Raw genomic sequence first — 26,842 nt, 5'->3', positions numbered from 1 at the left:
TTAAATTTGTCCCAGATTATTCTCTCTGAAAGCTCCCCCACCATCGATGTTAGGCTGACTGGCTGGTAATTGCCGGGTTTATCACGCGCCCCCTCTTAGAACAGAGGAGTAACATTGGCAATATTCCAGTCCCCTGGCACCACTCTCATATCCAAGGAGGATTGGAAGATTGCGGCCAGAGCCTCCACAATTTCCACTCTTACATCCCTCAGCAACCTAGGATGCATCCCACCTGGACCAGGTGACTTTTCCACTTTGAGCGCTAACAACCTTTTAAGTACCTCCTCTTTATCTATTTTTATCCTATCCAATTTCTCTACTACCTCCTCCTTTACTATGACATTATTAGCATCCTCTTCTTTAAGAACATAAGAAATAGGAGCAGGAGTCGGCCATTTGGCCCCTCGAGCCTGCTCCGCCATTCAATAAGATCATGGCTGATCTTCTACCTCATCTCCACTTTCCTGCACTGTCCCCATATCCCTTGATTCCCTTAATATCCAAAAATCTATCGATCTCTGTCTTGAATATACTCAACGACTGAGCCTCCACAGCCCTCTGGGGTAGAGAATTCCAAAGATTCACCACCCTCTGAGTGAAGACATTTCTCCTCATCTCAGTGCTAAATGGCCGACCCCTTATTCTGAGACTGTGACCCTTGGTTCTAGACTCCCCAGCCAGGGGAAACATCCTCCCTGCATCTACCCTGTCAAGCCCTGTAAGAATTTTGTATGTTTCAATTAGATCACCTCTCATTCTTCTAAACTCTAGGGAATATAGGCCTAGTCTACTCAATCTGTCCTCATAGGACAATCCCCCCATCCCAGGAACCAGTCTGGTGAACCTTTGTTGCACTCCCTCTATGGCAAGTATATCCTTCCTTAGGTAAGGAGACCAGAACTGTACACAGTACTCCAGGTGTGGTCTCACCAGGGCCCTGTATATTTGCAGTTGTGGCGACACGCCACCACTGGACACAATCCGCTCACGGCGGTATGGACAGTTTAAGCAGACGCCCCCAACCGGGGGCCCTTTCCTCCAGCAACTTGTTTCCCACAGGGACAGGCTGCCGGGAGCACTTCCTGTCTGGGGAGTATTTAAGTCAGGCGCGGGCTCTTCCAGTTCCTGTTTTGCCATGAGGCTGAAATAAAAAGCTATTCCGTTTTACTAGCTCTGGTCTCGACTCCCACGTTTGCCGCGGTATCTCAACACTGGTGACCCCGACGCTCAGGACGAATCCTAAGCTAGCATGGCGGATACAAACGCAGTCACGGTTAAATTACCAGACTTTTGGGAAAACTTGGCCGAAGCCTGGTTCGTTCAAGCCGAGTCCAGATTCCGGCTGAAAGGCATCACAGGCGGCACCACGAAGTACGACTACCTCGTCTCCTCGCTCACGTACGCTACCGTCCCCAAAGTTTGGGCAGCGCTGCAGGACCCACCACAGACTGGCAAGTACGAACATCTGAAGGCTGCGCTCCTTAAAAAATTTCAAACGTCCTCTTACCAGCGCCACTGCCAACTCCTTGACCTCCCTGGTCTCGGTGACGCTTCACCATCAGACCTGCTTTCCCACATGCTGTCCCTCGCGGACGACAAGCCCCCCGGCGCCCTCTTTCGCACGCTTTTCATTCGGCAGCTTCCCGCCAGCATCCGCCCGCTCATTGTGGAGTCCGGCTCCACGGACCTGAATGACATAGCAGAAAAGGCGACCGGCTGCTCTCTGCACAGTCCGCGCGCGACGTCACGCCCGACCTCGCGGCAACGACCACGCGGTCTCCCCGGCCCACCAGGCCCGCCCGCCCTACCACTCCGGGCCACTGTTACTACCACACCCGTTTTGGCACTAAGGCCCAACGCTGCACGCCACCGTGTACCTTCAATTCCCCCCCCGCACCGGCCCCCGCGATGGCCGTGGGGCAAAAGGGGCCTCTACTGTACGTCACTGACGACAGAACCAACCGCCGATTTCTGTGCGACACAGGGGCCCAGCACAGCATCACCCCCGCCTCCACCCTCGAAATCCAACGCGGCACACGAGGTATCACGCTGGCCGCCGCCAATGGCTCGGACATCCGCACATATGGCACCCGCATGGTCACGCTTGACCTCGCGGGCCGCCGCTACCGCTGGGAATTCCTCACCGCCGAGGTCCTCTGCCCACTCATCGGCGCCGACTTCCTACGCGCCCACGGCCTCCTTGTCGACATTCCGAGGCACCACCTCGTTGACGCCAACACTATGGCCACCATCCCCGGCGCCTTTACCCCGGACCGTTCGGCCGGCCTGACGACCTACTGCCTCGCCAGGGCCGTGGACGACTACTCGGCACTCCTAGCCGAGTTTCCCGCCCTCACCAACCCGACCTTTTCGGCCAAAGCCGCCAAACACGGGGTGGAGCACTATATCCCCACCACCGGCCCTCCAGTTTCTGCCCATGCCCGCAGGCTCAACCCGGCCAAGCTGGAAATCGCGCGGGCCGAGTTCACCACCATGGAACAACTCGGCATCATCCGCCGCTCCAGCAGCCCCTGGGCCTCGCCCCTCCACATCGCCCCTAAGCCCGGCGGAGGCTGGCGCCCTTGTGGGGACTACCGCCACCTTAACGACGCCACCACCCCCGACCGACACCCGGTGCCTCACATCCAGGACTTCTCGGCCCGACTGGCCGGACGAACCGTCTTTTCCAAAGTCGACCTGGTGCGCGGTTACCACCAAGTCCCCGTACACCCCGCGGACATCCCCAAAACGGCCGTCATCACCCCATTCGGCCTGTTCGAGTTCCTGAGGATGCCCTTCGGCCTCAAGAATGCAGCCCAGGCTTTCCAGCGCCTTATGGACTCGGTCCTGCGGGACCTGAACTTCCTATTCGTCTATCTAGACGACATTCTCGTGGCCAGCTCCTCCAAACAGGAACACCTCGAATACCTTCGCGTCCTGTTCGGGCGCCTAGCCCAACATGGGCTCATCCTCAGCCCGGCGAAGTGCCAATTCGGCCTAACCGAGATCGATTTTCTCGGTCACCACATCACCCCTGCTGGGGCCGTCCCCCTGCCCAACAAGGTGCAGGCCGTCCAGCAGTTCCCCCGCCCCATAACCATCAAGGGCCTCCAGGAGTTCCTCGGGATGGTGAACTTCTACAACAGGTTCATCCCCAGAGCTGCAGCCCTCATGAAGCCCCTATACGACTCCCTCCGAGGTAAATCCGGCAAGATGGCCGTAGCCTGGACCACTGACACGTCAGCCGCCTTCGATGCCACCAAAAACGCGCTCGCCGACGCCACTCTGCTCGCGCACCCGAGGGCCGACGCCCGGGTCGCGCTCACCACCGACGCCTCCGACCACGCGGTTGGGGCCGTGTTCGAGCAGTGGGTTAATGGCGCGTGGCAGCCACTTGCCTTCTACAGCCGCCAACTGCGCCCCCCGGAGGTCAAATACTCCACTTTCGACCGCAAGCTTCTCGCGCTCCACCTGTCGGTCCGCCATTTCAGGTTCCTCCTGGAAGGCCGCCCCTTCACCGCGTACGTGGACCACAAGCCACTCACATACGCGATGGCCAAGCACACCGAACCCTGGTCCGCTCGGCAGCAACGCCAGCTCGCGGCCGTGTCCGAGTTTACCACGGACATCCAGCACGTCTCCGGTAGAGACAACGTTGTCGCCGACTGCCTTTCCCGTCCCGCCATCTGCGCGAATCACCTCGCGGTCGACTATGCGCAACTAGCAGCGGCCCAGCTCACGGACCCAGACCTCCTCTCGGCGGCTACCAGCCTGCCAGGGCTACGCCTAGCCAAGGTCGCGCACGGGCCCGAAGCCACGGCAGTTACTTGCGACATCACACTCAGCCAACCCAGGCCGGTCGTCCCTGAAACCTGGCGCCGCCGCGTCTTCGACGCGCTCCACGGGCTCTCCCACCCGGGTTCCCGCGCGTCCGTCAAACTCCTCTCCCAGCGTTTCGTCTGGCGCGGCCTCAGCAGAGATGTTCGGACTTGGGCCACCTCCTGCCTCGCCTGCCAACGGGCTAAGGTACAACGGCATACAAAAGCACCCCTGGGAGACTTCGAGGTACCCAGCCGCCGCTTCGACCACGTACACGTCGACATCGTCGGGCCCCTGCCGCCATCGCAAGGCCAGACTTATCTCCTCACGATGGTCGACCGCTACACACGCTGGCCTGAGGCAGTGCCGCTGACCTCCACCACCACAGCCGACATCGCCAGGGCGTTTGTTAACACCTGGGTAGCGAGGTTCGGCGTACCGGCCGACATAACCTCCGACAGAGGCGCCCAGTTCACCTCCGAACTCTGGACGGCCACAGCACGCAACCTCGGTGTGACGCTCCACCGAACCACGGCGTACCACCCGCAGGCCAACGGGCTTTGTGAACGCTTCCACCGGTCACTCAAGGCCTCACTCCGCGCCAGCCTGCAGGACAGTACCTGGACTGACCGCCTACCGTGGGTACTACTAGGCCTACGCACCGCGGTCAAAGAAGACCTCCAGTCCTCGGCAGCGGAGTTAGTCTACGGACAACCGCTGCGCGTCCCAGGCGAATTCCTTCCGGAGGCTACCACGCCTTGGTCGGCCGACCAGCAGCGGCTCAACTTTTTCTCTTCCGCTCAGCAGTTCGCCCCACTTCCGGTCAACCGACACGGCGAACTCACACCTCACGTTCCGCCAAATTTACAGCAGGTGCGCTTCGTCTTCGTGCGACACGACGCGCACCGCGGACCCCTGCGACCCCCGTACGACGGACCGTACGAAGTACTACAAACCGGGGACAAGGTCTTCAAGCTGCGACTTGGCGACAGGGTCGAGACAGTCTCCATCGACTGGCTCAAACCAGCACACACACAACCAGGGGAACAGGTCCCCGTGGCCTGGCCTCCAACTAGAGGCCGTCCCACCAGCAAGCCAGCACAGCCAGCAGCGAACCGCCAGACCCCGCCAACTAGACCGGCAATCACGCAGAGCCGCTGCGGCAGAACCATCAGACCACCGTCACGACTCGTCCACTCCTCCTAAGCGGATTCTGGGGGGAGCTCTGTGGCGACACGCCACCACTGGACACAATCAGCTCACGGCAGTATGGACAGTTTAAGCAGACGCCCCCAACCGGGGGCCCTTTCCTCCAGCAACTTGTTTCCCACAGGGACAGGCTGCCGGGAGCACTTCCTGTCTGGGGAGTATTTAAGTCAGGCGCGGGCTCTTCCAGTTCCTGTTTTGCCATGAGGCTGAAATAAAAAGCTGTTCTGTTTTACTAGCTCTGGTCTCGACTCCCACGTTTGCCGCGGTATCTCAACACAGTAAGACTTCTTTACTCTTATACTCAAATCCTCTTGTAATAAAGGCCAACATACCATTTGCTTTCCTAATTGCTTGCTGTACCTGCACGTTAACTTTCAGTGATTCGTGTACAAGGACACCCAGGTCCCTCTGAACACCAACATTTCCCAATCTCTCACCATTTAAAAAATACTCTGCTTTTCTATTTTTCCTACCAAAGTGGATAACTTCTCATTTCTCCACATTATATTCCATTTGCCATGTTCTCGCCCACTCACTTACCTGTCTATATCCATTTGAAGCCTCTTTGCATCCTCCTCACAACTTACATTACCACCCTGCTTTGTATCATCAGCAAACTTGGATATATTACATTTGGTCCCCTCATCCAAATCATTGATGTAGATTGTGAATAGCTGAGGCCCAAGCACTGATCCTTGCGGTACCCCACTAGTTACAGCCTGCCAACCAGAAAATGACCCGTTTATTCCTACTCTCGGTTTTCTGTCCGTTAACCAGTCCATGCCAGTATATTACCCCCAATCCCATGAGCCCTAATTTTCTGTAGTGAAGTCAGATGCAAATTACTCATTTAGTACCACAGCCATGCCCTCTGCCCCACAATAAGATATTTTTTGGTCTGAATCAGCCCCTCCCTTCCTTTGACTACCCTTTTACTATTTATAATTTTATATAAAAACTTTTGGGTTCCCTATTATGTTACCCACTTACCTATTGTCACAGAATCACAGAATCACAGAAACCCCACAGTGCAGATAGAGGCCATCTCGGCCCATCGAGCCTGCACCGACACATATCCCACCTGATCCCTGTAACCCCTACACCAACACATATCCCACCCTATCCCCGTAACCCCACGTATTTAATCCCCCTAACACTAAGGGTCAATTTATCATAGCCAATCAACCTAACCTGCACATCTTTGGACTGTGGGAGGAAACCGGAGCACCCGGAGTAAACCCACGCAAACACGGGGAGAATGTGCAAACTCCACACAGACAGTCACCCGAGGCCGGATTCGAACCCGGGTCCCTGGCGCTGTGAGTCATACACTCTTTGCCCCTCATTTCATTTTTCAGTTCTCCTCTGTACTTTTTGTGTTCCGCTTGGTTCCCTACTGAATTATGAACCTGTCATTTATCATAAGCCTCCTTTTTCTGTTTCATTTTAATGTCTATGGCCTAGAAATTGGATAAGGCCCGAAAACAGGCGGTGTCAAGGGCCAGCGCTATTTGCCTGCGCCCGTTGAAAGTAGTCCAGGCAGCATGCAAAATTCGTGTTGCCTGCACATTACAATGATTGCAGCGCTGATCTCCGCACTAAGCACGCTGCCGATTGGCTTAGTGCACAACAGCTGGACCAATATCGGGTGCAGTCTGATGACCAGTAATGTTTGGCCTAAGCTCTCTCCACTACTTAAATGGGAGATGCATTGTTGTAGCAGCACCTCATTGTCAGTCTAAACAAAGCCATGGCACAACAGCCCAGAGAGAGCAAGAAGGTTTTCAAATGCTGCACTCGAGGCTTTGGTATAGACAGTTGAAAGGCGGCGGGATGTTCTGTTCCTGCAGGGTGGCAGGGAGCCATTGAAGGCTATCAGTAGAAGGCTCCGGTAGGAGATAGCTACCTAAGTCATGGCCACCAGTGTCGTGCCAAGGACATAGTTCCAGCGCCAAAAGATATTTAACGACCACACACGGCAGATCAAGGTGAGTGAAGGCTTCAGCAAATGCCATATCCCACCATCTGCACCACAAGCCTCACACACTGCTCAATGCACCACACCCCCATCACTCACCTACCAGCAATCTCTAGCTATCACCACTCACACCTCACAATCATGGCTTCACTTCACCCTCACAACCTTACCACTGCTGCAAACATTCACACTCACATCTCACACTTTGCACACACAGACAGCTATTCAACTATGGCAGGCATATCACCCAAACACATTGCACGACACTCACTGATACACACATCACCCAAACACATTGCACTACACTCACTGATACACACATCACCCAAACACATTGCACCACACTCACTGATACACACATCACCCAAACACATTGCACTACACTCACTGATACACACATCACCCAAACACATTGCACTACACTCACTGATGCACACATCACCCAAACACATTGCACCACACTCACTGATACACACATCACCCAAACACATTGCACGACACTCACTGATACACACATCACCCAAACACATTGCACTACACTCACTGATACACACATCACCCAAACACATTGCACCACACTCACTGATGCACACATCACCCAAACACATTGCACCACACTCACTGATACACACATCACCCAAACACATTGCACTACACTCACTGATACACACATCACCCAAACACATTGCACCACACTCACTGATACACACATCACCCAAACACATTGCACCACACTCACTGATACACACATCACCCAAACACATTGCACTACACTCACTGATACACACATCACCCAAACACATTGCACCACACTCACTGATACACACATCACCCAAACACATTGCACCACACTCACTGATACACACATCACCCAGACACATTGCACCACACTCACTGATACACACATCACCCAGACACATTGCACCACACTCACTGATACACACATCACCCAGACACATTGCACCACACTCACTGATACACACATCACCCAGACACATTGCACCACACTCACTGATACACACATCACCCAAACACATTGCACCACACTCACTGATACACACATCACCCAAACACATTGCACCACACTCACTGATACACACATCACCCAAACACATTGCACCACACTCACTGATACACACATCACCCAGACACATTGCACCACACTCACTGATACACACATCACCCAGACACATTGCACCACACTCACTGATACACACATCACCCAGACACATTGCACCACACTCACTGATACACACATCACCCAGACACATTGCACCACACTCACTGATACACACATCACCCAAACACATTGCACTACACTCACTGATACACACATCACCCAAACACATTGCACTACACTCACTGATACACACATCACCCAAACACATTGCACCACACTCACTGATACACTTCCCTTACTCTTGCTGGCAAAGGTGGCTCAGAGCCACCGGGAACAACGGCAGAGGGGAGGCGGCCAAGCTACTGTACAGACCCTCAGCCAACTGGAGACATCCGTGCTCGACAACAATGGAGGGGCAGTCACCGAGTGCCGTGGCAACGGGAGAAGTTGAAGCCCTTGCTGACAATGACAGTATAGTCATTTCTCATCCTTCTTCTCACATCCCACTTCCCCCTCATTCCACAATCTCTTCTCATTTACAAGCTGCTGATGGTGTATCTACGGATATCTTGCTTCCCCCCCCCTCCCCTCACCACAACCTAACTCTTGTGCCTTTCTGCTTTCACATACCCAAGAACTGCCAGCAGGCCAGCCTGTTCCTCATGCTATGCAGGAGAGTGAAGGAGAAGAAGACACATCGTCACTGCATCCGACACTTGCAGTCAGCAGCTCAGAAACTGGTACTGCACACAATGTAGAGGGTAGTATAGAGGCAGCTGCACATGGTGAGGCACTGGGCACGAGTGGGCTGCGGCAAGGCCAGGGGAAGGGGTAGCTCGGGGGCGAGTTCCCCGGAGGGCGAGTTAGCGCACAAGTTCTGCACAGGACTCAGATGAGGACCTTGATGTTGCGGCCTTCAGAAGACGGGTGATGGCCATGCATACCGAAATTCTAGGTGCAATGGCAAGCCTCTTGTCAATGTCAACGAATATGGAGGAGTCCGGCTCCAACAATGGATGTGGCTTTGCGCAGAGCTGGAAATGATGGACACCTCCAGGAGGGAGCTTGTCAACCCAGGCATGATGTTGCGTGTGATGGACGATGTCGCCGCTTCCATTGCAGCACAGGCGGAAGCGACCCAACGTCTCTGCTGTAGTGGAAGTGCAGACTGCTCTCATGCAGTTTCAGCTTCCTGCCACCCAAGCTCAGACTACTGCCATCGTGGCTGGGTGTACGAGTCTCGAAAGGGGCTTGCAGGGTGTCGCAGTAGTCCCGCAATCTGTCCTCCAGCAGATTGCTAGGAATGCTTAAGCACTGCCCCAGGGGAGTGGCAGTGGGTCAGTGGAGCAAGAACCTGCTGTTCTCTCTCAGGATGACAGCATTCCTACTCCCATCACTGCCACTCCGCCATTGCCCTTGCCGCTGCCAGTCAGCCAGCCAGCCCAGACTGTTGCCGCCCATGCCGAGGTGGTACAGTCTACAGCCGGGCCTTCTCGGTCCACCGCTGGTCGAGGTCATCCTGCAAGGCCATCTGTAGTCTCCCCCATGGAAACTCCGCAGCCTTCCACCAGCCATGCTGCAGCCATTGGGGGAGCATTGCATAGGAGCACAAGAATAGGAAAAGGCACACGAACGACAGGCACTAAAGGAATGCACAAGGGCGATTAGTTTATATTGTAATGGTGACTGAATAGTGATAAATTTGTTCTGACGACAAGCTCATCAACCTGAAACGTTAACTCTGTTTCTCTTTCCACAGGTGCTGCCTGACCTGCTGACTATTTCCAGCATTTTCTGTTTTTATTTCAAATTTCCAGCATCCACAGTGTTTTGCTTTTGGATAAATGTATTAATTTTGTTTGGAATGTTTGTTTTGTGGTGGCTCTCATTTCAGCTTTGTGCCCAGGAGGACGCAGTGATGTTCCGTGACAGAGGGATGGTGCGATGGGGATGTGGTGAGCAACGGGGACCTGTGGTTTCATTCACTGGAACCGGAGTCTGATGAAGCCTTCACAGACAGCCCGTCCAGAACAGGGATCTGCAGCCTGCCTCCTCCATTCCTTCTCATCCTCCTCCTTGTCCTCTTCCTCCTTCTCCTCCTCCTGAGGTGGTCCCACAATCCCTGCTGGCAAGGGCTGTGCCCTCATGATGACCAAGTTGTGAAGCACGCAGCAGACCACGACAAAATGGGACACCCGCTCTGGCAAGTACTGGAGGGCTCCTCCCGAGCGGTCGAGGCAGCGGAACCATTGCTTCAGCAGCCCGATAGTCTGCTCGATGATGTTCCTGGTGGCAGCATAGCTGCCATTATATGAGTGCTGGGCAGGAGTAGTGGAGTTGCGGAGGGGAGTCATCAGCCAGGTGTAGAGTGAATAGCTCTTGTCTCCGAGCAGCCACCCCTGGGTTTGACATGGTGGCTGGAAGATTGCTGGCACACTGAAGTGACGCAGGATGAAGGCATCATGACTGCTGCCAGGATAGCGGGCATTGACCATCATGATGCGCTGGGTGTAGTCGCACAACAACTGCACATTAAGTGAGTGGTAGCCTTTGGAACATCTTAGGATTGATATACCAATCATTTCTCCAAATCAACCACTCGTTGACATACTTTGACAATGCTGAACTTCAAGGTCAACGAATTAATGTTTTCCATTTTGCGATCTCTGACCTCACATGATAGTAAAGACTCAATCAATCAATCAATGGCACATTAAAGATGTTTTTACTTGGACTGCTGCAGTGATAGATAATATCTGGCATGACTGGATATTTATTGTGGGTCAGCTCGATATTTGATTGCACATTTGTGGTCTGACAAGTAGTTTTCAGCTGTTGTTTTACATTGCTTCAACCCGTTTATTACTGCATTTTGGGTCTTTTGTCTCAACTTTTAATGTTCAACGTGTAATGAAGTCTACAAGTTTTAGCCTGACAGGTAGGAGCGGTCTGACACTTAGTATTTTGCCCTGCCAAAGGAAATGGGCAAATATGATGGGCATTCCATGTAATCACTGGTGTACTATACACCATAATTAAGGGTAATAATTAATCTTGGGATCGGTAGTCTACACACGGAATGTGCAAAGGTGCAGGTTTCAGATTGTAGGAGGCTTGGACTGCTCATCAAAATGTCTTTTTACCATGAACCCAAGACAGGAAGTTCAAACTGTAACAATTTGTTGGATTAATATTTGATTCCAAGTGGTATCTTGTGTTTCAGCAACTGCAGATAGTGGGGATAATTTTGGCTTTAGGTGGAAATGTAAAACGGGCGATATGGGATCAGCTGCCCGTTTGACATTTCTCTTGATTTTTATTTACATTGACTTCCATTGATGTACAACGAGTGTCCAAACTGATATTGGCTGTTTTACACAATCGCCCAAAGTCAACATTACCTCCAGTGAATCTGCGCCAAAGCTCAGTGGCTTTTGTTCCCAAAGCTGATCAAATTATTGCTGTCTTTAAGAGTTCATTTACTGTTTAACTTTCAACAACTCAGATGGAATTGTGATTTCAATTACTGTCAAACATACAAAAATGACAGATGGGAAAAGACCCACTGGACCATCTATCTTGTCCCATATAGTTGTGATATGCTATGCATTACGATACAGACATCTCATCTACATGCAGTCCCTCAGCGACATCATCTGAAAACATGTCAGGTTCCACATGTACGCTGAGGACACCCAGCTCTACCTTACCACCACCTCTCGCGCCCCCTCCGCTTCTCTGATTTGTCACACTGCTTGTGCAACAGAAATTTCCTCCAACGAAATATTGGGAAGACCAAAACCATTGTCTTTAGTTCCCTCGTCACCAACTCCACCCCTCTCCCTGGCAACTGTTTGAGGCTGAACCAGTCGGTTCACAACCTTGGTGTTATATTTGACCCCGCGATGAGATTCCAAACACATATCCGCTCCATCATCAAGATCGCCAACTCCCAACTCCATCACTCGACTCCGCCCCTGCCTCAGCTCATCTGCTGCTGAAACCCTCATCCATGTCTTTGTTACCTCCAGACTCGACTATTCCTCTGCTCTCTTGGCCGGCCTCCCAGCTTCCACCCTACATAAACTTGAGCTCATTCAAATCTTGGCTGCCCATTTCCTAACTTGCACCAAGTCCCGTTCACCCATTAGCCCTGCGCTCGCTGACCTACATTGGCTCCCGGTTCGGCAACACCTCCATTTTAAAATTCTCATTCTTGTTTCCAAATCCCTCCGTGGCCTTCCCCCTCCCCATCTCTGTAACCACCTCCAGCCCTACAACCCCTCCCTATCTCTCCAATCCTGGCCTCCTTGGCATCCCCGGTTTTAATCACTCCAACACTGGCGGCCGTGTATTCAGCGGCCAAGGTCCTAAGCTCTGGAATTCCCTCCCTAAACCTCTCCATCTCTTCTCCTTTAAGATGCTCCTTAAAACCTACCTCTTTGACCAAGCTTTTGGTCATCTGTCCTAGGATCTCCTTATGTGGTTCGGTGTCAAATTTTGTTTGATAACACTCCTGTGAAGCGCCTTGGGACGTTGTACTACATTAAAGGCGCTATATAAATGCAAGTTGTTGTTGTTGCATGATCCGTGAGAATGATCCTACCCTTTTCAGAAGCAAGTTGTTCAGTGATAAAAAAAGACTTGCATTTATATAACGCCTTTCAGGACATGCCAAAGAAATACATAGTCACTGTTGTAATGTAGGAATGCCCAACGCCCAATCTTATTTCCAACCAAGAAAGTTTAATTCTCCCTCTTGGAATAGTTTAATTGTCCAGTCTTTATGGCTTCCAATATTTTATACAGTTATCGGGTTAGTGCCTCTCGTCAGTCCCCAATCTCCCCTTCTTTTCAACAACAGCACATTAGCAGCCTATAATAAGCAACCCACACTGTTGCTGCTAAAGAAAAGAAAATGATGTTCCCGTGATTGATAAGGAACGTGGGATCGTTCTGTTCTCTGTGGTTACACTGAATCCACATTCTATTCATTTCAGGCCCATGATTTAAATATATATATTTATATATCGTGGCTGCTTCTGCCACTTGTTAGCTATGCTATTTAGGATTCAAAGGGGATTTGCATGCCATTGAGCAGAGCTCATTTGTGAATTCTCTCTGCAGACTGTCTGGGGAACAGCAGCTGGATTACAAGTTTTGAACTGACCTCTTGTGGTGGTGGGTCACCCTCTTCACTCCGCAGATTGAGGGAAAGGAGTGCATTAATTCACCATGAATTAGAAATGGCTATGAAGCTCAAAGAAGGTATTTATTATTTATTAAAGTCGCTTAATTATACGGACCCCTTACTTTTGGCCATGTGTTAGCTTTCGGTACAAAAGGAAAGTACAAGCGAATCAGGAGTGAGAGGAGCTGAACTACCCTGTGGTAGTGCCCAGAGCTGTAGGTGGTTCTACTATATGACTGTGACTGCCAACATATAATAAACTAGCTGGGGGAGCCCGGCTTTGCCAGGGCTGTTTTGGGCCGGGCGGTTTAAATCGAGTCCCAGGCTTTGGGGCCTGTCTGTCTGTCCCTGTGTGAATCTGCTGCCGGGCAACATTTCTACCTTTTAATAGCTTCAAAGATGAAAGTGAAAGTACTTTTAAAAATTACATAACATTTACCAAAAACATTTTATAAGAGATACTAACTTTTTCGAAGCTGGATTAGCAGAGTTTGAGCTGGAAGTAAATGGGGTTTTTAGCTTGAGGCAATGGCTGCCAGACCCCTGAGATGAAAACGATTAGTCCCGCCCACAGACACAGCGATTGGCCAACCATCAGGCGACTGAACTGTAGGATTGGTCAATCGTGCCGGCACAGGATTGGTCGACCTTGACGTCAGTCAATCAATGCTACTTAGCAGATAATGAGTTTAATTTTGAAGGTTTTTTGCATAACGCGCGAACAATTTTTGTCCGGCCGAAACGTAAATATGCTTAGGACGGTTCTGGAATCGTCAGCTTTCTTTCGATGTAACGCACGTGTAGGTATGCTCTATAACTTTCGAGTTAATTCAAGACAGACAGACAGACGGAATGACAGACAGAAGTATCCTTTTATTTATATATATATAGATAGATGTTACAAAAAATTAAAGCAGAGTTTTTGCTATTTTGTTCTTCCAAGTAGTTGCTACTTGAGCATTATTTTATTAGAACTACTCAATTAAATTACTGCCTTTTAACTCACTGTCAGCTACCTACAATATAGAACACCATATAAAGTACAGTATATGTAATAATTGCATGAAACATTGCTGAATTTACAATATTTTTGAATAGCTTTAAGAGAATTGCATTTTTTCATGTGTGAAATTGGTACTGCATTCTCAAATAGCTCATCTAAGGTACATCTAGAATGTGTTCTTATTGCATAAAAGCTCATGTTTGCAATGCATCGCACTGGAGTGGCCAATTTAGAAGTGGGTACACGTACATCCTGTACAGTACACGAGAGCTTTGCTCAGACATTAGTGTCTTGTTTCTCCTTTAATGTTTCAACTTCAGTGTTTCTGTCTCGATTTCCCACCTCTTCTCATTTGCCTCTCTTGATTTTTGTTGTTTTTTCCCCCCTGTTCTAGCTGGAGATTAGAATGAGGCCAGTGAGTTAAGAATGGCACATTTCAGCAGTTTATATATCGATCTTCCTTGCTGCAATGCTCCATCTCACCCTCAGTAAGCTCCCCACTGGAGAGGAGCTAACTTACAGAACAAACGGGAAACTGTTCAACCTCCGTCTCCTCCAGTCCAGATCCAAGGTCGTCCCATCCTCTGTCATCGAATTACAGTATGCAGATGACGCTTGCGTTTGCGCTCACTCGGAGGTCGAACTCCAAACCATCGTCAACACCTTCACCGACGCGTACAAGAGCATGGGCCTTACTCTAAACATCCGTAAGGCAAAGGTCCTCTACCAACCTGCCCCCGCCACACAGTACTGCCCCCCAATTATCAAAATCCACGACAAGGCCTTGGACAACGTGGACCACTTTCCATACCTCGGGAGCCTACTGTCAACAAGGGTAGATGTCGACGACAAAGTCCAACACCGCCTTCAGTGTGCTAGTGTAGCCTTCGGTCGCCTGAGGAAGAGTGTTTGAAGACCAGGACCTCAAACCCAGCACCAAGCTCATGGTCTACAGGGCAGCAGTGATACCTGCCCTGCTGTATGCCTCAGAGACATGGACCATGTACAGCAGGCACCTCAAAGTACTGGAGAGGTACCACCAACGCTGCCTCCGCAAGATCCTGCAAATCCATTGGCAGGATAGGCGCACCAACGTCAGTGTTCTTGCTCAGGCCAACATCCCCAGCATTGAAGCTTTGACCATGCTCAATCAGCTCCGATGGATGGGTCACATTGTCCGCATGCCCGATACGAGACTCCCAAAACAAGTGCTCTTTTGCCTTTATTTAAGTGCTGGCTACAGTACATTTCTACCCTGGGCCAATTGTCCAACTGTTGTAGTGAACCCCAAATCATAGCCTCAAATGGCAGTGGGACACCATTGAGGAGGAATCAGGGAAGAGAGTCTGGGCCTGTGAAAGAGAGTGGGACTAGAGCTCGGGCTGGAGCAAGAGGGGAGGCCAACAATAAGCTGCTCCTTTGTTGCCGAGGCCAGGAGGACTGGAAACTTGTATTCGAGGCTCGGCGTTGAGGCCAGCAGCTGAGTGCGACTATCCTACGGGGCAATGGAAACCAAGGCTGGAATGGCTTCAGAAAACAACCAACAGGAACTGAATCTCATTTGATTGGCCCCTGCTATATCCAATGTTGCTGATAGAATCTGACTCACCGGTGAGGCTACACTTTAACAGCTGTTATGTATTTATTCACTTGCCTTATATAAAAGCTTCGAGAGCGCCTGTCACATTTCAATGACAAGAATGTTACAATCTACAACCTTCCCTTAACAAACAATGATTAAACTCGGATTGACCTCAGGCTGCTTTCTGACACAAATTAAACTTTATGATCTTAAAGAGACTGGGCAACTTAAACATAACTAGCAATTGGGTAATGATGGTTTAGGTGGCTGAAAATTATACATTGTACAATATGCTCATCATTATGAAATAGCATTTCACCTGTCCTGCTGTGGGCAACAGCAGAGGACATCCGCTTGTATAAATGAAAAACAATACTCCTTTTGTCTGTTCATTTCCTGTCTATTGGTCTACACTAACCACACGACCGATAATGAATTCATTTTCATCAACACTGAGACTGCCCTGGCTAAAGTCATAAACTGCATTCTGTGTGACTATGTCCAAGGCTCCGTACTCTCTTTTGACAACATCGACCATGCCCTCCTCCTTCAATTTGTGTGAAGCTCTGGTGCCTAGACTTCCACATGAAGAAGTGATTAGTAAGTGGGGTGGAGAATTAAAATGACAGGCAACCGGAAGCTCGGGATCACACTTGCGGACTAAACGGAGGTGTCCCGCAAAGCGGTCGCCCAATCTGCGTTTGGTTTCCCCAGTGTAGAGGAGACCACATCGTGAGCAGCGAATACAGTATACTAGATTGCAAGAAGTACAAGTAAATCGCTGCTTCACCTGGAAGGGGCGTTTGGGGTCCTGGACAGTGGGAAGGGGGGAGGTAAAAGGGCATGTGTTGCATCTCCTGCGTTTGCACTCCCACCTCTACCTCCGACACTGTTCTAATGAAGCTCAATGGAAGATTGAGGAACAGCACCTCATTTTTCAATTAGGCATTTACAGTCTTCCGGACTCATGATTGAGTTTAACAATTTCAGATAATAAACACTGACCCCATTTTTTTGGACAGCAGCTGTTGATGATTCTGCCATTCCCATTTACACCTCTCTAGACCCATCTTTTGTCTCTTTACTTGTCCCATTACCATCTCTTTTCGCCTTGCACCATCATCCCTTTTGTCATTTAATCTCTCCTGCCTTCCACCCTATCGCAGACCTTCCCTTTTGTTCTTTCCTCTCCCCTCCCCCTGGCCCCTGTACTTGCTTAAAACCGGTTACCTCTATAACTTTTTCCAGTTCTGATGAAAGGTCATCAACTTGCAACGTTAACTTTGTTTCTCTCTCCACAGATGACCCGCTGAGTATTTTTAGCATTTTCGGTTTTCATTTCCGATTTACAGCATCGGCAGTATTTCGCTTTTGTAGGAAATGATCAGACTTGTTTCACTAAAACGATTCTTGATTCTCAATATGACGGTTGGAGCAATGGTGGCCGGAGCAGCACTTTGTTGTTGTGACTTTTAGATTTATCAGCAGTGATTGCCAGGGGATCCATCCAGAGGCACCAGTGGCTGTCTGGTGTGTTACTAATCACTTCTTCAAATGGAGCTCTGGGCACCAGCAACAGCTGTTTCAATATGGCCACAGGAAATATTTAAATTCATGGAAATATATACATCAATGCCCTGCCCGTCAAATAGCCTCTGGTCTCATTACTTTGTCGTGGCACCTGGACATCAGTTAGTTGCTGATCGCACCCAACCTACATCAACTTTATCAGGCCTCTGACTTTACCTCCAGTTTTCCCGCGTGCTGTCTCCTCGCTATGTCCAGTGTATTTCAGAACATAGCTATCTTGATCTTGCATGTAACCACGCCTGTGTAGCTTAGTTTCCCCGTGTCCATTTTGGCTGCCACTCCAGACCCGAGCTCACCACTTCCAGTTCCCCTTTTCTCTTTACCCCTCCTGCTGTCATGCCTTAGTTTGTTTCTCCACCCTCGGATACTCTACCCTCGCAAACCCCAATCCTTTGACACTCGTCGTCTTTCCTACTCTCCTGCCCCTGTCCCAGGCATGACTCTCTCAAATAATCCTACAGCTTCCCCCTGTGCCTCTCTTGGCATCCTCTGAAGGGCTTACCGAGGCACTCGGCGCTACCTCCTAATGAGCAGCAACCTCAATTGTCCCGTCCGACTCTCTCCCCGACCTTCCCGCCCAGCATGCCTGCCGGGGGCAAACCTTGCCAACCTCCTTGTCCTACTCACCACTCCCTGCGTTGGCTCATTAAACTCTGCCAGTGGATCGGCTATCGCCACCCCTCTGCTCATCGCAACAACAACAACTTGTATTTATATATCTCCTTCCAAAATGTACGCTCACTTGTGAACAAGGCCCTTGGCATCCATGAGTTTATTGTGGATGATCATGGTGTTGATGGAGACATGGCTGAAGGGTGATGATCAATGTTCCCTCGAATTTTTATTTGTACTGAGCGGGGCCACAAACTCCTCTGAGCGCAATTTTTTGGTCTATGGGCAAATTTTACAACAACAACTTAAAAATACAACAATGCAAGTAAATAAGGTTAATATTTATTCAACATTACTCAGTTACATCATGCTGGAAATTTCTCTGCTTTCCAGTGATGGAAAATTCTGACAAGGTCCCATTCCGTCTCTCCCCTCGCTGGTCCCATTCCACCTCTCCCCTCGCTGGTCCCATTCCACCTCTCCCCGCGCTGGTCCCATTCCGTCTCTCCCCTCGCTGGTCCCATTCCACCTCTCCCCTCGCTGGTCCCATTCCACCTCTCCCCGCGCTGGTCCCATTCCGTCTCTCCCCTCGCTGGTCCCATTCCACCTCTCCCCGCGCTGGTCCCATTCCACCTCTCCCCTCGCTGGTCCCATTCCGTCTCTCCCCGCGCTGGTCCCATTCCACCTCTCCCCGCGCTGGTCCCATTCCGTCTCTCCCCGCGCTGGTCCCATTCCACCTCTCCCCGCGCTGGTCCCATTCCACCTCTCCCCGCGCTGGTCCCATTCCACCTCTCCCCTCGCTGGTCCCATTCCGTCTCTCCCCGCGCTGGTCCCATTCCACCTCTCCCCTCGCTGGTCCCATTCCGTCTCTCCCCGCGCTGGTCCCATTCCGCCTCTCCCCTCGCTGGTCCCATTCCGTCTCTCCCCGCGCTGGTCCCATTCCACCTCTCCCCTCGCTGGTCCCATTCTGCCTCTCCCCTCGCTGGTCCCATTCCGTCTCTCCCCTCGCTGGTCCCATTCTGCCTCTCCCCGCGCTGGTCCCATTCCGTCTCTCCCCTCGCTGGTCCCATTCCACCTCTCCCCGCGCTGGTCCCATTCCGCCTCTCCCCTCGCTGGTCCCATTCCACCTCTCCCCTCGCTGGTCCCATTCCGCCTCTCCCCGCGCTGGTCCCATTCCGTCTCTCCCCTCGCTGGTCCCATTCCACCTCTCCCCTCGCTGGTCCCATTCCACCTCTCCCCTCGCTGGTCCCATTCCGCCTCTCCCCTCGCTGGTCCCATTCCGCCTCTCCCCTCGCTGGTCCCATTCCGTCTCTCCCCTCGCTGGTCCCATTCCACCTCTCCCCTCGCTGGTCCCATTCCACCTCTCCCCGCGCTGGTCCCATTCCACCTCTCCCCGCGCTGGTCCCATTCCACCTCTCCCCGCGCTGGTCCCATTCCACCTCTCCCCGCGCTGGTCCCATTCCACCTCTCCCCGCGCTGGTCCCATTCCGTCTCTCCCCTCGCTGGTCCCATTCCGCCTCTCCCCTCGCTGGTCCCATTCCAAGTCTACTCACACATCTCACACCTGGACTGTTCAATCCTCTTTCACAACACAAGAGCTTTCAGTAGAGTAGATGGAACGCGAAAGAGCGGAGAGGATACACACACCTTGAAAGTCTGGGCTTAGATCATAAACCGTAAAAATCCATTCATCTCGTTAAACAGTGAAATGAAACTCATATAATCTGGTCTCATCCATTATCCATTAGCCTAGACAGCTTCAATTAACCTGCGGTTTCCAGGCTGGTATATGTGGCTCAGTCAATGCTAAAGGCAATTGTTCATTGGCCATGTGCCATATAGATGATCAATAACCCAACCTGCATCATAAACCTGCCTGTCAGAAAGCATTAGGTGCTCACTGAGAATGAAACTAAATCCATTGATCAACTTCACCCCAGACTGTGTGTATTTATCTGGCCATGATGGCCCATGCCCACTGGTTATGTGACCTTTAGTTGTTGTGGCCATTCGGCTCAAGGTCGAGTCCTGGAGCATTGAGAGCCGCTGAATGGGGAGCACTCCCGAGTCTTGCTCTACTCCAGGGCTGTCAACCAGACTCTCCGCGGGCCCGATCACCAGGAGCGGATTGGGAACTTAAAATGGCCTTGGAAAATATTTTGAAAGTGGCCCATGTTACCCATCCGATAGCAGTCTTATGACTTCATTTTCAGTAACCCTATTCCTTCTTACTCAGTTATTGTTATGGTCATTTGTAGACAAATTACAAAGAACTCACAATTTTATAATAGTTTTATGAAATGTATTTGTACATACTGCTTACTGTACAATTACATGTACTGCTTATGTACAAAGCAACTTAACATTAAACTGAAAATCAGTATGTATGACATTATCTGAAAATAATAACAGTACAATTGTCAGGTTATTGCAGATACCACCAGGAAGAAGCACTGAGAGTAGCAAGGGCACAAAATGTACTCTGGGTGGGGGACTTCGATGTCCATCACTAAGAGTGGCTTGGTAGCACCACTACTGACTACTGACCGAGCTGGCCAAGTCCTGAAGGACATAACTGCCAATCTGGGCCTGCGACAGATGGTGAGAGAACCAACACGAGGAAAAAACCTACTTGACCTCGTCCTCACCAATCTATCTGTCGCAGATGCATCTGTCCATGACAGCATTGGTAGCAGTGACCACCGCACAGTCATTGTGGAGATGAAGTCCCATCTTCACACTGAGGACACCCTCCATCGTGTTGTGTGGCACTACCACCGTGCTAAATGAGATAGATTCAGAAGAGATCTAGCAGCTCAAAACTGGGTATCCATGAGGCGCTGTGGGCCATCAGCAGCAGCAGAATTGTATTCCACCACAATCTGAAACCTCATGGCCCGGCATATCCCTCACTCTACCATTACCATCAAGCCAGGGGACCAACTCTGGTTCAATGAGGAGTGCAGAAGAGCATGCCATGATCTCATTGAATGGCGGAGCAGGCTTGAGGGGCCGAATGGCCTACTCCTGCTCCTATCTTCTATGTTTCTATGCCAGGAGCAGCACCAGGCCTACCTAAAAATGAGGTGCCAACCTGGGAAAGCTGCAACACAGGACTACACGCATGCTAAAAAGCAGAAGCAGCATGCTATAGACAGAGCTAAGCGATCCCACAATCAGTGGATCAGATCAAAGCTCTGCAGTCCTGCCACATCCACTCGTGAATGGTGGTGGGCCATTAAACAACTAACGGGAGGAGGAGAATAGCCCCATCCTCAATGATGGTGGAGCCCAGCACGTGAGTGCAACAGACAAGGCTGAAGCGTTTGCAACCATCTTCAGCCAGAAGTGCCAAGTGGATGATCCACATCGGCCTACTCTTAAGGTCCCCACCATCACAGAAGCCAATCTTCAGCCAATTTGATTCACTCCACGTGATATCAAGAAACGGCTGAACACACTGGATACAGCAAAGGCTATGGGCCCCGACAACAACCCGGCTATCGTGCTGAGGACTTGTGCTCCAGAACTAGCCGCGCCTCGAGCCAAGCTGTTCCGGTACAGCTACAACACTGGCATCTATCCGACAATGTGGAAAACTGCCCAGGTATGTCCTGTCCACAAAAAGCAGGACAAATCCAATCCGGCCAATTACCGCCCCATCAGTCTACTCTCAACCATCAGCGAATTGATAGAAGGTGTCGTCAACAGTGCTATCAAGCGGAACTTACTCACCAATAATCTGCTCACTGATGCCCAGTTTGGGTTCCGCCAAGACCACTCGGCTCTCGACCTTATTACAGCCTTGATCCAAACATGGACAAAAGGAGCTGAATTCCAGAAGTCTTCTTCTTAGGCAGTCCCTCGGAACCGAGGATGACTTGCTTCCACATTAAAAATGAGTTCGCAGGTGACTGATGAGTCCAATGAGGGACCTACAGTCTCTGTCACAGGTGGGGCAGACGGTGGTTGAAGGGGCGGGTGGGTGGGGTGCTTGGGTTGACGTGCGCTCCTTGCGCTGCCTGCGCTTGGCTTCTGCTTGCTCCCGGCGAAGAGACTCGAGGTGTGCGGCGCCTTCCCGGATGCTTCTCCTCCACTTTGTGCGGTCTTGAGCCAGGGATTCCCAGGTGTCGGTGGGGATGTTACACTTTTTCAAGGAGGCTTTGAGGGTGTCCTTGAAGCGTTTCCTCTGCCCACCTGGGGCTCTCTTGCCATGCCGGAGCTCCGAATAGAGCGCTTGTTTTGGGAGTCTCGTATCGGGCATGCGGACAATGTGACCCGTCCATCGGAGCTGATTGAGCGTGGTCAAAGCTTCAATGCTGGGGATGTTGGCCTGAGCAAGAACACTGACGTTGGTGCGCCTATCCTGCCAATGGATTTGCAGGATCTTGTGGAGGCAGCGTTGGTGGTACCTCTCCAGTGCTTTGAGGTGCCTGCTGTACATGGTCCATGTCTCTGAGGCATACAGCAGGGCAGGTATCACTGCTGCCCTGTAGACCATGAGCTTAGTGTCGGGTTTGAGGTCCTGGTCTTCAAACACTCTCTTCCTCAGGCGACCGAAGGCTGCACTGGCACACTGAAGGCGGTGTTGGGCTTCGTCGTCGACGTCTGCCCTTGTTGACAGTAGGCTCCCAAGGTATGGAAAGTGGTCCATGTTGTCCAAGGCCTTGTGGATTTTGATAATCGGGGGGCAGCACTGTGTGGTGGGGGCAGGTTGGTAGAGGATCTTTGTCTTACGGATGTTTAGTGTAAGGCCCATGCTCTCGTATGCTTCGGTGAAAGTGTTTACGATGGTTTGGAGTTCGACCTCCGAGTGAGCGCAGACGCAAGCATCGTCTGCATACTGTAATTCGATGACAGAGGATGGGACGACCTTGGATCTGGACTGGAGGCGACGGAGGTTGAACAGTTTCCCGTTTGTTCTGTAAATTAGCTCCACTCCAGTGGGGAGCTTACTGAGGGTGAGATGGAGCATTGCAGCCAGGAAGATCGAGAAGAGCGTTGGTGCGATGACACAGCCTTGCTTGACCCCGGTTCGTACGTGAATTGGGTCTGTGGTGGAACCGTTGTCAGGATCACGGCTTGCATGTCATCGTGAAGCAGGCGGAGGATAGTGACAAACTTTTGAGGGCAGCCGAATTTGAGGAGGACACTCCATAATCCCTCACGGTGGCATAGTGGTTAGCACTGTTGCCTCACAGCGCCAGGGACCCGGGTTCAAATCTGGTCTCGGGTGACTGTGCAAACTCCACACAGACATTCTCCCTGTGTTTGCGTGGGTTTTCTCCGGGTGCTCCGGTTTCCTCCCACAGTCCAAAGATGTGCAGGTTAGGTTGATTGGCCATGATAAAAATTGGCCCTTAGTGTTAGGGGGGATTAAATACGCGGGGTTATGGGGATAGGGCTTGGGTGGGATGGCTGTCGGTGTAGGGACCGGGTGCTAGGGTTTGGATGATCAGCCATGATCTCGTTGAATGGCGGAGCAGGCTCGAAGGGCCGAATGGCCTACTCCTGCTCCTATCTTCTATGTCTATGTCTATGTTAAAAGGAGCTGAATTCCAGAAGTGTGGTGAGAATGACTGCCCTAGATATCAAGGCAGCATTTGACCGAGTGTGGCATCAAGGAGCCCTAGTAAAACTGAAGTCAATGGGAATCAGTAGGAAAACTCTCCACTGGCTGAAGTCATACCTAGCACAAAGGAAGATGGTTGTGGTGGTTGAAGGTCAATCATCACAGCCCCAGGACATCGCGGCAGGAGTTCCTCAGGGCAGTGTCCTAGGCTCAACCATCTTCAGCTGCTTCATCAATGACCTTCCCTCCAAAATAAGGTCAGAAGTGGGGATGTTCGCTGATGACTACACAGTGTTCAGTGCCATTCACAACTCCTCAGATAATGAAGCAGTCCATGCCCGCATGCAACAAGACCTGGACGACGTTCAGGCTTGGGCTGATAAGTGGCAGGTAACATTTGTGTCACAGAAATGTCAGGCAATGACTATCTCCAACAAGCGAGAGTCTAACCACCACCCCTTGACATTCAACGGCATTACCATCGCCGAAACAAACACCATCAACATCCTGGGGGTCACCGTTGACCAGAAACTTAACTGGACCAGCCACATAAATACTGTGGCAACAAGAGCAGGTCAGAGGCTGGGTATTCTGCGGTGAGTGTCTCACCTCCTAACTCCCCAAAGCCAAAGGTACAAGTCAGGAGTGTGATGGAATACTCTCCACTTGCCTGGATGAGTTGCAGCTCCAACAACACTCTAGAAGCTAGACACCATCCAGGACAAAGCAGCCCGCTTGATTGGCACCCCATCCACCACCTTAAACAATCACTCCCTCCACCACCGGCGTACCGTGGCTGCAGTGTGTACCATCTACAAGATGTACTGCAGCAACTCGCCAAGGCTTCTTCGGCAGCACCTCCCAAACCCACGACCTCTTCCACCTAGAAGGACAAGGGCAGCAGGCGCATGGGAACACCACCACCTCCAAGTTCCCCTCCAGGTCACACACCATCCTGACTTGGAAGTATATCGCCGATCCTTCATCGTCGCTGGGTCAAAATCCTGGAACTCCCTCCCTAACAGCACTGTGGGAGTACCTTCACCACACGGACTGCAGCGGTTCAAGGCAGCGGCTCACCACCACCTTCTCAAGGGCAATTAGGGTTGGGCAATAAATGCTGGCCTTACCAGCGATGCCCACATCCCATAAACAAATAAAAAATATTTATAGCTCCTTGCTACAATAAACTTTTCAATGATTCATTATCAATGATTGCATCAGGAGCTATACGATGTAAATGTTGTAATAGATTAAATCATTGTTTTAAACAAAGAAAGTGCGTGCATCCAACTATGCAATACCAACCTTCCGCTATCTCTGTGCTCCTCCAATTCTGGCTCTTGTACATCCCCGATTTTAATCGCTCCACCATTGGCGGCCGCGCCTTCAGCTGCCGAGGCCCTAAGCTCTGGAATTCCTTCTCTAAACCTCTCCGCATCGCTACCTCCTTTAAGATGCTCCTTAAACCCTGTGGGGGAGAAATTGGGTGAGTAGCGCCACCTGTTAGCGCCTAAAGAGGCAGTCAGTGGCTGTAGCGCCACTGGCTGCGTCTCCGGCGATATTCAGTTGGGGCGCTAATGGTGGCGTTAGGCATTTGCGCTGCGCCGCCACCGATGACGTCATCGGTGTGCGCAGCGCCCCATTCGTGCCCCGTTCGCGATATTTGGTAGCGAATGCCGCAGTTGCGCCACTCGCTAACCGCGCCCAGTTCACGGGGCCTTACTGTACCGGCAGCGGCGCAAGTTAAGGTGGAGGTGCGGGGCGGCCGCTTTTTCGGCGGTTGCCTGCCAGCACCTCCGTCCCCGGCCTCCTAACCCCCCCCCCCCCCCGCAGCATTGGCGGCTGTTTCCCGAGAGCCCAGCACTTCTCCTGGTTCGGGCTCATTTGCCGGCACTCACGATCGGGGATCGCGCTGTTGCAGGCACCTCCCCCTTAACAGTGGGAGGAAGGCCTGCAGTACCGCAGCGTGCCATGCCGCAGCATGTGGCGCTGCGGCACATTGCGCTGCGATAATCAGTTTCAGCGCCCTAAGAGGGACGCGGAGTGCCTCGAGCCTCGCCCCGTCTCCCTCGAGGGGCACTGAAACTGAATTTCTGACGATCGGTATCACTCCGATTGCTGCGCTAAATCCTGCGCTTAGCCGACATTTGCGCCACTTTGGCGCCCCAACCCAATTTCTAGGCCATTTGACCAAGCATCTGCCCTAATGTCTCATGTGGCTTGTTGTCGAATTGTGTTTGATAATGCTCCTGTGAAGTGGCCTGTGATGTTTTACTACTTTAAAGGCGAGATATAAATACAAGTTGGTGTTGTAGACGCTGTTGTTGGTGCAGGCAAACTACGCTTCAAAAATCAATCAAGGAATTTTCACCATTCAGCACGGAAGCGAACTTCAGAATTGATCGCTGATCAGCGCTGGCCTAACAAAAAGATAACGCCTGCCCTACATTCACACAGCAGAGGGTTGGTTACTTGCACATCGGCTCCAACTTCAGGAACTAGGCCTTGGCCGCATTCAATGCCATTTACTCGAGGCAAGCGGTTGCCTGTTGCTAGGAGACATGTCTCGCGAGTGCAAGAAGCACGTGTCGCGGAGGGGGTCTGGACCATGGCCCCGCCCCTTGCTATCAGTGTGCGAGGGAGAGGTGGGGCAATGAGTCCGCTTCTACTCCCAGGTACTTTATTTACAGTGGATCAGTCCCACACTTGGACAGTGTTAGGAGCCGGAAAGACGTTTGAGCACCTGCGCATTAGAAGCCCGCTCCTGCGGGCCTGACAGCCTGCTCCGTTTAGTGCACAGCACCTCCGAGCTTACTGCATGGCCACAGGAGCATTGGTGGTGACACCTTTCCCCTTAATGAAGCTTCCTTGCCTGGCTATACCTTCCACCACTTGCCCCACTCAAATCGCCAGAGTGGTGGTGTAGCCCTTATCTAAATCACACCTAAATCAATCTGTCTGTCTACTCCTATGTCAACTTCTCCTTTGAGCATCTCACCTTGGTCCACCCCTCATTTAAAATCCTCGTTCTCTACTACCCATCCAAGTATCACACCAAGTTTCTCACTGAAATATCTTCTCTGCTTTCCTCCCCCAGCCTCTGCCCCGGGCTACTTCTTATCCTTGGTGATTTCAACCTCCAGCTCAACTCTTCTTGCTCTCT

General features: G+C 51.5%; 1 protein-coding gene across 2 annotated transcripts in view; it reads left to right on the top strand.

Moving 5' to 3' along the window:
• LOC147112239 (uncharacterized) overlaps nucleotides 1-20,565 on the top strand; it is a 32,103-nt gene extending 11,538 nt beyond the window's left edge. Inside the window, exons 1-3 of one of the 2 annotated variants that reach the window (XM_085996324.1) lie at nucleotides 9,664-10,662; nucleotides 13,254-13,394; nucleotides 14,715-20,565. In XM_085996324.1, coding sequence (XP_085852450.1) covers nucleotides 18,500-19,717 — 1,218 coding nt within the window. In that variant the 5' untranslated portion in view covers nucleotides 9,664-10,662; nucleotides 13,254-13,394; nucleotides 14,715-18,499 and the 3' untranslated portion in view covers nucleotides 19,718-20,565. Of the gene's footprint in view, nucleotides 1-9,663; nucleotides 10,663-13,253; nucleotides 13,395-14,714 lie in introns of those variants that run through there. The other variant, XM_085996323.1, reaches the window with a different exon arrangement.
• Nucleotides 20,566-26,842: the final 6,277 nt, after the last annotated feature.

Source organism: Somniosus microcephalus, chromosome 9 (assembly GCF_052327205.1).
Source record: "Somniosus microcephalus isolate GS21.2 chromosome 9, FLI_Smic_1.0, whole genome shotgun sequence".
Taxonomy (NCBI): Eukaryota; Metazoa; Chordata; class Chondrichthyes; order Squaliformes; family Somniosidae; genus Somniosus; species Somniosus microcephalus.
Note: the sequence above shows the minus strand (reverse complement) of the source record. Positions and strands in the feature narration are given on the sequence as shown.